This window comes from Echinops telfairi, unplaced genomic scaffold, assembly GCF_000313985.2.
Source record: "Echinops telfairi isolate 266 unplaced genomic scaffold, ASM31398v2 ScPeMD7_1;HRSCAF=3_0, whole genome shotgun sequence".
Classification (NCBI taxonomy): Eukaryota; Metazoa; Chordata; class Mammalia; order Afrosoricida; family Tenrecidae; genus Echinops; species Echinops telfairi.
Genome location: NW_022103896.1, coordinates 116,717 through 127,055, shown reverse-complemented (window position 1 = coordinate 127,055; position 10,339 = coordinate 116,717). Strand labels below are relative to the sequence as shown.

At 52.8% G+C, this 10,339-nt stretch overlaps 2 protein-coding genes across 5 annotated transcripts in view; one reads left to right on the top strand and one right to left on the bottom strand.

Annotated features, from left to right (window-relative positions):
- ZNF7 (zinc finger protein 7) overlaps positions 1-6,299 on the bottom strand; it is an 11,035-nt gene extending 4,736 nt beyond the window's left edge. Inside the window, exons 1-4 of one of the 4 annotated variants that reach the window (XM_045286817.1) lie at positions 6,287-6,299; positions 4,959-4,999; positions 4,468-4,594; positions 2,175-2,291 (exon numbers count right to left, since the gene is read on the bottom strand). In XM_045286817.1, the coding sequence (XP_045142752.1) occupies positions 2,175-2,291; positions 4,468-4,594; positions 4,959-4,961 (247 nt within the window). In that variant the 5' untranslated portion in view covers positions 4,962-4,999; positions 6,287-6,299. Of the gene's footprint in view, positions 1-2,174; positions 3,062-4,467; positions 4,595-4,958; positions 5,000-5,826; positions 6,033-6,108; positions 6,165-6,286 lie in introns of those variants that run through there. The other 3 variants (XM_045286838.1, XM_045286777.1, XM_045286737.1) reach the window with 3 other exon arrangements.
- A 3,585-nt stretch (positions 6,300-9,884) lies between these two features.
- RPL8 (ribosomal protein L8) overlaps positions 9,885-10,339 on the top strand; it is a 2,144-nt gene continuing 1,689 nt past the window's right edge. Inside the window, exons 1-2 of the mRNA XM_013006439.2 lie at positions 9,885-9,950; positions 10,154-10,301. Coding sequence (XP_012861893.1) covers positions 10,164-10,301 — 138 coding nt within the window. The 5' untranslated portion in view covers positions 9,885-9,950; positions 10,154-10,163. The remainder of the gene's footprint in view (positions 9,951-10,153; positions 10,302-10,339) is intronic.

The following is a 10,339-nucleotide window of genomic DNA, read 5'->3' as shown; positions in this document are numbered from 1 at the left end:
GTCAGTCCCGTTGTTTTCTCCTCCAGATTGTTCATCCAGCCTGTCCTATCCAGACAGGCCTGCCCTGTTTCTCTTTTCTTGCATAATCACACAACCTCAGCAAATCTGCTACTTGCAGAAGCAGCAAACACTGTGTCCTAGTGCTCAATCCCCACTCCAGCACTCTTCTCTCTTGCATCCTGTGCTGGAGAGGTGAGAAAGCACAAATCTGAGGCTTCCTTGCAGCTTGGCCTGGGCATGAAACAAACACTGCTTCTCTTTTGCCCTCCCCCTGCTGGGTATGAGCTTTTCAATTATGGGATGGAAATCACACACCAATGGTGGCAAGAGAAACAGGGGAGAATGTTTCTGGGCCCTGTGCCAGTCCAGGACCTCCTGCTGCACTGCCAGATGTGTAAGCCACTCGCATTTAAACACTCTCTCTCTTTCCCCATTGAATTGATTCCAACTTCTAGCAACCCTAGGACAGAGTAGTAGTGTCCCTAGCGCCATGGAGTAGACAGTCTTGTCTTCTGTGAGCAGCTGGTGGCTTCAGCCTAACACATAACCACTATACCACCGGGGCTCTGCAGTAAAAAGTACTGCAGTAAAAAGTACAAAGGAATAGAAAGTCACTAGCCCACTCTAGCTCCTATGGTGTATTTCCATCTGGTTCCCTGTTACTATGCCTAGAAGCACTTGTGTTGCATTACAAACCCTTACCTCGGAGGAAATGTGGCAAAGCCAAAACTTCTCTCTTTCTCTGCCAATCCTTTACAGCTGTCACCATTCCAGGACCTCAACTCTCCTGACCACTGAACCAGTCAGTCCTGGCCTTAAGGCAGAGCACAGACAAGTGTCTACTAGCAGCCATCTTCTGTGAGAACCTTGCAGGAGCCAGGGAAGGGGTAGCTGCAGGTTTGCGCTTCTCCAAGCAGAGCATTTACACCTGGGCCTCACCTCCTACAAGTGCTGGCAGCCCAGCCATCCAAACAGCTGTAAGGTTTTTTCTCACTAGGCTCTGCGATTACATAATGGCATATTTTCCTATAGGACATCTCACTCTTGCCCAGAGCTTCTACCTACATGTGGCTGCAGTGGTGCTCCTGTTGTCACTTTATCACGAGGGCCATCCGTGGCATCAAAATCCCTAAATTATGAGACTTGCCACCTACAGTTGGCTTCTGTCTTGCTGCCTTCTTTAAAATTACCCTCAACTTAACAATATTGAAAGGCCTTCTCCCCAGAGTGGTTGAGAAGACTCTAAACAGGAGGGAAGTGCAGGGTGGCCAGGTCAATAATCAGGAGGTGTATGGGTGGGGCTCCTGACCCTCTTTCCTACACACCAGGCCAGAGAGCAGTGTCAAAAAAAACAGTGGGGAAGGGTGTTGAGATTGGACCCCACACTCCAAGGCATGTAATGAGAACCCAGGCAGTCAGGTGACTCCGCTTTAAGATTGCTTCATGAATGCCCTCCTGGCCACTGGCAACATCGCCTGTACTTTCCACAATTCTGGCGATCTGTCCACAGGGCCAGCCCTGCTGTCTGTAGCAGTGACCCTGAGAACAGGCCAGCAGCAGGGAGGGGCCTGCCAGATCAGGGTCGCATGTGCAAAAGCAGCTCAAAGGCATTGCTCTGACAGCTGATGTGAGTGAGCACTTTGAGGCAGTCAGTACCTAGGGGCTGACCACAAAGCCTGGGCCTCAGAAGTCCTGGACGGAGCCACTAGGAGGGCAGGGAAGACCGTCTCAGGAGAAGCTGCTATAGGCTAAGTTGAAGGACAGAATGTTTTGCTTAACACATCTGTGCCTTTGCTTTAAGTAGAGCATTACCAGAATGAGAAAACTGAAAATATGTGATTTAAGAACCAAAGCCCACGTTTGTCACAACACAGGTATTTTGTATTCTTGCTTTTCCATGGATCACCATGTCTGAGGAAGTCTCTTCCACCTACCTTGGACCTGCCGTGGGCTGCTTCTACCCTGATAGGGTCCCAAAGGTCCCAGCAGGGCCCACAAGTGGTTGGGATTAGCCACCAGGACTGTGCAAATCCACAGTCTGCACAGCCTGGCTTCAGCAGGTTTCTGAGCCACCTTTCATCTTCCTCCCTGGAGCTTCTTTGCAGTGGGATCTGGTTGAGATGTGGAGGGCCTGGAGTCCAGAGAAGAGGGACATCTCGGGAGCCTAGCCTCACCTGTCTGGGAGATCCTTGGTGTCTCAGTGTCCTCTGGTGCCTGCAGGTCCAGCACCCATGGCTCCTGCCCTCGCTCCAGACGGGAGATCAGCTCTGGTTTGAAGACCAAGACCCCTGCTGTAGGGTAGGCAGAGAAGGTCTTTGGTGTGGGTGGCACAATGTATGGTACAGACTCCCTGCTGGCTTCTACAGATGGGGAGTGAGGAGCAGACAGACCCTCTGAGGGGGGCAGAGGGGAAAGGATCTGAGTACAGGGTACACAAGACACTCCTGAGGCCAGGGAAAGAGAGACACTCACACTCCCAGCCCAAACCCCAACTGCAGCAGAGCCAATGTCCCCTCTGGTCCTGTCACCAAAGAGCTCACAAAGAGCACTTTGAGCTGATAAGTGGCAAGACATTGGAGGAGTTGGGCACATGACTAGTGCCTTCCTTGGCAGAACTGCAGTGTCCCCACTGCAGAAAGCTGAATAGTCTCAGGAGAGGCAGTTAAAACCAGATAATCACAAAAGCCACAAAGCAACCCCTAAAGGGCCTGAGGCCAGGTCTGTGGCTCACTGGCTCCACCTATCCCCATTTCCCACTCTGAAACACGGGTGCTGGGCACTGTGGGCTCCTGCCAGCATCCATCCCACCTGGCATCCTACCCAAGAGAACTTGGCCAAGGCCCTGGTATGAAAGCGTTCTGCTGTGCGGTGCAGGAGGGCAGGTGACAGATACCAAGGGTCTGCAGCCAATAAGCCCAAAGTTATTAGATGTGCTCTGCTCTGAAAACCCACACTCCCTTGAAGCACGCAGGAATGCTTACAGAAAGATCCTGTCTTAGATCATAAAGGGAGTCTTGGTAAGTTCCAATGGAATTGTACTACAGATTATATGCCTCACCAAAATTCAATAAAAAGTATGTACCATATATACTCGAGTATAAGCCAACCCGAATATCAGCGTAGGCACCTAATTTTACCTCAAAAACTGCATAAAAAATTACCCACTTGGGACCTAAATAACGAATAACTAAGCAGTGTATTTATAATTATGCAACATTGGTAGGAGAGACCACACCCCCAAAAGAACAACAGGTGCTGTGGTGTCTGCTGAATCATGGTGACCCCACGTGTGTCAGACTCAATTGTAATCCACAGGGTTTTCAAAGGCTAAATTTTGGGAACTAGATCTCCAGGACTTTTCCCCAAGGTACCCCTGGGTAGGTTCAATCCACTAACCTTTCTGGTTAGTAACCGAGTGATCAACCATTTGTGCCAGGCTGGGACCAAGACCCAGCTAAAGCAATACTTGAGGATGAAACTTTATTTCTTTATAAAGCCTGGAAACACAAACAATTAAAGACTCAGCTACCAACCATAAGTCTGGCTGTTCACCCTCACCTAGTAGCTCAGGGAGGACCTTGGAACCCTGTTTCCGTGAAGACACAGGACGCCTGTGGGGCAGCCGTGCTCTGTCAACTGGGCTGCTGCAGCCGCCATGAATTGCAATCAGCTCAACAGCACTTAACAACAATGGTAGCTAGAAATAAGAACTCATGTTGACAGCTCAAATTTTCTCTGACTGATTAATTAAAATGCATGAAATGTGAATAATTAAAAATGCATGATATGTGAAGTATATGCCAACAAAACTATTAAAAATGAAAAACAAATGAGCTATACATTAAACTCAGAATTTGGGAACAAGACACAGCAAAGCCACAGAAATAACCTGAAATGATAAAGATGGAGCAGGATTCAATGAAATTGAGATCCCCCCAAAAATCACAATAAAAATATTAATGAAGGATTAACTAGAAAGGGAGCTATATCATAACAGAAAAGATTAATAAGAAAGCTTTGTGCCAAAACCAATGAAGGTCAACATAGTAAACACATGCCAAAAATAAGAAGAGAAACAGCTAACTACACCAGATTAAAAATAAAAGGAAGAAATATGAACATACTACCAAAAAACTTGAAAACCTAAATGAAATTGACCCATTTCAATAAAAAACTAGAAACGACCAAAAAATTACCACAAAAGGAAATTTCAACAGTTTGAATTGCCCACTGAGCATTAAAGAAACTGAAGTGCTAGTCCAAGATCTCCTTCCTCAAAAGCCCAGGCCCAGATGGCTTTACAGGTGATATACTGCAGACATGTCCATCGATATAAACTTTGTCGCTCCAGGCCCATTGCTCCCACCATACAGCCGAGTCCTCCAGGACTCTGGGCCCACTACCCTATGGGCCCCAGTGCACAGCCTCTGGCTCCCCTCCCAAGGGGCATCCAAGGTGCAGTCTCACCAAGTCCAGCCACACTGCTGTGGTTCTCCAACATCACCTCCCTGTAGAGCGCCCTCTGGCTGGGGTCCAGACACTGCCACTCTTCCCTCGAGAAGTGCACAGCCACGTCACCAAATGTCACTGCCTCCTGAAAGCACACACACCAGTGGTGCCAGCTCACTTGGTACCACCTCACAGCCTGTCTCTGACAGGTGCATCATGAAGTTGGGCAGTGGCCACCAAGGCCCCACTGACTCTAAAACCTGAGGGGGGCGGGGACAGATCATTGGGATGCTACATACTCTCCTTGCTCAGAGCCTCAATTGGGCCTGGGTCTGGGCAGGGTTTTGTCCACTACCTTGTGGGTAGGAACAAAAGGGGCATGCCTGGATAAAGGCCAAGAGGGGCTGGGACAAGGGTCCAAGGGGCGGGATGGGTTGCCAGGGCGGGGTGGGGGTGGGGGTGGGGGTGGGGAGAGGCAAGTGAAGACATGGATCCTTTGGGCTTCCTACCATCAGGCTCTGTGGGCGTCCACAAGTCCTGGCCAAGAGTCCTGTGGGTAATTAAAAAGGGGAACAGCAGTCAGGGTATTGCAGACACCCGACTTTCAAACTGAGGGTGGTCTTCGTTCTCTACTCCTTCACAGTTGTTCACTGCTAGAAATGGAGTTGGGCCATGGAACTCAAGTGTTTGCTCCCCACCCCACCCCAAACATCCTCACAAAAGCTCCATTCACTGTTGACTTTTATGTGAAAGGGAGAGCACTTCCATGGCAGGGTGCCCAACTGAGCAAGGTGGGTACAGCAGTGAAGGAACCCACAAGGACCCTGCTCCATGGAAGACATCTATGAGCAGGGTCTAGGGCAAAAAGAAGTAAGCAACACATCACCGCAAAATGACAATTGTCACACGAGGGAACGCAGCAGGTATTTATGGTAGAAAATGGAGCCATTCTGATGGATCACTTTCACAAAGGAGACCACTTGGTGAGCAGGGGAGCAGGAACGGCATGTGCAAAGGGCCGGAGGCAGGAGGAAATGAGGGTACATGGTGCAGAGAGGCTGAGTATGAAGTAGGTAGCGAGCAGGATGATGGATTGCAGGGCAGTGTGGAAACAAATTGAAGGCAACAAAATGCAGATGGAGGCAAACCTGTTGAGTCCCAGAACTCCCTTCTCCCCTTCCCCAGTACAGAAGCAGCGGCGCATCCGAAGGCCCAGGGCTGATCTGGTGTGACTGTGCACCTTAATTGAACCAGGCCCGGCATGCCGTGGGAGATCGTAATAAGAACAGGTTTTTCTAAAGGAGCTTTTGCCTCAGAAAGTAGCTCGTGGGCACAGCAGGGCTGGCTTGGGCAACAGCGCCCACTATCAGGAGGTACCTTGCTCCCCAACAGGAGTGCGGATATCGTTCCGAGTCCTGGGTCCCTGGGGAGAGGGCAGACTCTGAGCAGTAGCCAGAACAGTCCACCCAACCCAAGGCACCGCCCTTCTGTCACTGTCACTAATTGCAAGCCTTCGAGGGGCAGTAAACGAAGGGGAAGGAGTAAGCCCTGGCCGGGAGGCCGCGTCAGGAGCGAGCCTTACTCCGGGCCCAGTGGGGCCGCGGGCTCGACCCAGGCGGTCGCTGCTCCAACACCTGCCCAGCTGGGCCGCCCGCCGACCTCCGATTTCCCTGGCGAGGTGGGGAGAGGCCGGGGCGAGGCTGAGGGAGACCAGAGCCGGGAGCTGGGTGCTCAGCCGGAAGCGCCATCGGAGGCAGAAGGAAGCAGGAGCCGGCGGTCGCTCGAGCCCAGGCCGGAAGACACCCGTACCGCTCCCACCAGGCCGCTACACACTCACCCTCCCCGAAGACTGCCCGGGGCTTGCGAGCGCAACGCCCCCGGAAACGGGCTTTGGGCGTCCGTACCCGCCCTCCCTCGCGACTTCCGGCCTCTCTAGGCAGCGCGGAGGCTTAGCCCTCTCGGTGGTTCTTTACTCTGCCGCCAAGACACGCGGAATGAGTCAGAGTGTGGGTGGGCGGGGTCAGACAAGGGGGGGGGGGGTGCGCCCAAATGGGGACCCGCAGCATCGACGGGACAGGCTCACTGCAGACAGGCAGAACCTCATTCTGGGTCTAGTACTGAGACAGTCCATGAGCTTTTCCAAATCTGGATAAACTCTTGACCACGAACCAGGACCAGGATTGTGGAGGCTCAGCTTCCGCGCGCACCCCCCCCCCACGTACCCCTACACGCAAATTCTGACTGGAATAGAGGTCTCAGGGGGCATCGGACAGTTCCAGGGCGAGCCAGGAGCTGAACACCAAACCCAAATTCTCTGTCCTCCTTGGGCAGACCTGCCCCTGTGGTGTTCTCAGCCCAAAATCTTTAGAAAGCCTTGTTGTTTTCCCATGGTTTCCAACTGAAGCCTGAAGTGTGAACCCGCTATACTGTTAGATCTCTCTGGGCATAGGTATACCGCGGTCCTTGGTTCCTCACAAGAAAGAATTCAAGCTGAAGCCAAAGGAGTTTTATGAGAGAAGTTTCAGGTTTCCACGCCCCCGGGGGCTCCTCGCGAGGGTCTGGTTATGCCTGCAAGCTGCTGGCAGAATCACGCAGTCTCCCAAAGTTCTTCCAAAGTTCTGCCTGTCGACTCCGGGCTCCTGCCTTTTCAATGATTTTGCAGGGAGGCGTGGTGGGCGACCCCACTGGCTGAATTGAATTCACCTGATCTCGGTGGGCCAATCCAGGTGCAGCGCCCTCCCATGCCTACCGGGCGGGAAACCTGAACTTCCGAGCACTTGCAGTGTGCCACTCCTTGGTTTCCGTAGCTTGGCCCTCTGGGCATGTGGACGTCCCGGCCCTACTCTAGCCTACCTAACATTCCCCCCTGAAGAGATAAGGACGCAAATCTTTGGGATACTGGGCGACGCCATCTCTAGCTACTTCCTGCTGGCAAAGGGGGCGAAGTGGGGTTTTGGATCCATTCCATCCAGGAACACAGAGACCTGGACTTTGCATAAGTTAGCAACACCCATTCCAAAGTGTGGGCTTGCTAAGGGAAAGGACTCCAGTGTATCACTCCAGGGATCAGGTGGCCATGAAGGGTGCTGCCCCAGTCTCTTACATCTGTGATACTGACCGTTTATAGGACTCCGTGTTAAGAGGCTCATCTGGGGTATGACCCAGCTGCAGTGGTTGAGTTGGCCTGCTTCCAGCTGTGTCTCAGGGCCTTAGTGATTATTCGGAGGGACAGAAGGAGAGTGGGGGCCTAGCTGCCTCCTCACCAGTAATGTCTGATTCCAAGGACTAGTGGGACCTCTCATGACCCCCACACCCTGAATGTCCAAGTTGGTCTTAAATCTGCCCACTCCTAACCCTTTCTCTGCCTTCTGGGCCTCAGACCCCACTGACCCCAGAAACTCCAAGGGCCCCCAGCCCTAGTATAGGCTGTGGCATCTCCTAAGCCCCCATTCTGTGGCACTTCTCCAGCTGCCCCCCACCCCTGGCCTCATACACCAGATCCATCCCTTGGCAGCCTTTCCTCCCTCACCATCTCCTTTTTGTGACTTCATACATTCAGGTGGGAAACGCCAGGCCCTCAGAGGGGTCTCCTGTAGGGTGATTTCCCATTTCTTCCCCAGGGTCTTAGGGAAGGGAGAGGGTGACACCCTATCCTAACCGGCCTAACGGGTATGAAGAGTGGGACTTCACCCTTAGTTAAACGTTCTCATGGGATTGTATGAACTATAAATGAACTTCTGTATTTAGCAAAATAACTTGGCTTCTTGGATTTGCTAAGATATGTTAGAACAAACTATTTTGCTTAACCTTGACTTGCAAGGACGTGGCTGCAAAGTCCAGGTGTCTTTGTTGATGGACTTGGCTATTATCCCAGAAGGATATAAGGAGCCAAGAAATGGGGTATAAAAGAAAACACAGCTTTTAATAAAGTGTCATTGCATACATTCATGCTTCAGAATGTTTCTTTGGTCCTCCTGAATCCTTCTTTTTCTATATTCTCTTTTTTCTCAAGACCACTCACCCAACTTCAGCTTTCTGTTAGGAACACTCCGGAGCCGGTCTCCGGCAGTCTCCTAACGGCACACTGGGGTGTCCATGTTACCAGAACCACCCTTTACCACCTCCTTTCTTCTGAGATTCTTACTTGTACCCATGTCTCCTGTTACAGGGGTCCCACCTCCTTTCCTGACTATGTGTTGGGACTTTCTCTTGTCTTGGGAATAGCCTCCACTTCAGTGCTTGGGTTCCCACTCCTCCAAGACTCCAGGAAACTCCTTCCTCACAGCACATCCCCTGCTGGACACCCGCACTTGCCAGACATTCCTGGTCCCTCCTTTCCAGCCCTCACAGCCCCTGACAAGTGGCCCCATCCTGGGCTTGCCCCAACATCCCTTCTTCACCCATAGTCTGCTCTGCAGGGCTCTGGTCACAGCCCCACTGCACCCTCCCCCCAGATCACTCATTCAGTCTCCCTTTCCTCACCCTCTCCCACCACCCCTGGTCCCTGTAACTTCTCCTAGGCCGCCTCCTTGACACCCTTTTCACTCTAGGTAAGTTGGGTCCCAGGATCCCCTGAGCCCCACACCCAGGCTTGCCACAGAGGTCCTTACCATCTAGTACTCAAACCACTCCCCACCAGCCCCTTGACACAGAGCATCTAAAGGTGTCCCTCAGCAGACAAAGCCGTCCCAGGCCCTACAATGGGGCTCCTCACTGGGAAAAGGATCCTGACTAAAGAGCCCTGGCGGGGACAGAAATGGGGGCTTCAAAGGACCCCGTGAAACAAGTAATGAACCAAGGACTCTGACAACTGGCTTGGAAAACACTTTAAACTTGAAGCCAGGCCCTGGTGAAATCCTGACACAGGACTGAATTGGGAGATAATTGAGACATGTTGGTCCAGAGCCGCTGCCCATTTCAAAGACCTAATGTATGCGCCCCCTTCCTCTTTTTAACTGCCATTTAAAAACCAGAAGTGTTCCCCGAGACAAACGTCCCTTCTCAGCGGGAGAGGGACCCGCTTCTCTTCTTCTGGAGCGACTCTAAGCCTAAACAAAAGTGTGGTTTAACTCTTTGCTGCTGTGTGCGTGTGTGCGAGCGCAGCCTCCGGTACCTCTGAACCCTAAATAACTACACGGGTCTGGACAACAGCTCAGGTACGGAACTTCAACGGCCTCTCACCCCAGAGGGAACTGCAGTCTTCACGTTATTGGCAAACCCTTAACATGTGGGTGCCTTTTCGGGCCCTCAACAAGGAGGCACAGTCAGGGCAAAAAAATCCCTCCGGCAAACGACGAGCAGGCACAAGCACGGACATCCCGGATTCCGAGCGCGCGGCCCCTCAATGCGCACGCGCAAACGCCACGGTGACGGAAGAAGCGCGCCGCGGGAAGGACTACATGTCCCAGTGTGCACTGCGCGAGGAGGGCCCGGCGCCTGACCCGGAAGATAAGGCAGCTTGCCACCGTGGTGGTTCCTCTTTCGGCCGTGCTTGAAAGCTGGTAAGACGTGCTTGAGGTACTGAGGAGTCGGCTCCATCCGCTGCCATCCTCCGCCCTGGGGCCAGCGGGGAATCTCCTGAACCCTTTCTGTAGGGGCAATGGGGGTAATGGCCCCGCCGGGGCCGCGAGATGGGTTGGAACTGGAGGAGAGGGTCGGGCAAGGCGGGTCGTCTGGTCACAAGCGTACTATGTTCGCCCCCCAGAACTGCCGCCATGGGCCGCGTCATCCGGGGACAGAGGAAAGGCGCTGGTTCTGTGTTCCGCGCGCATGTGAAGCATCGTAAGGGCGCCGCGCGACTGCGCGCCGTGGACTTCGCCGAGCGGCACGGCTACATCAAGGGCATAGTGAAGGTACGGGGCGCCGGGTCGTGACTCGCGGCGGGGCGGGG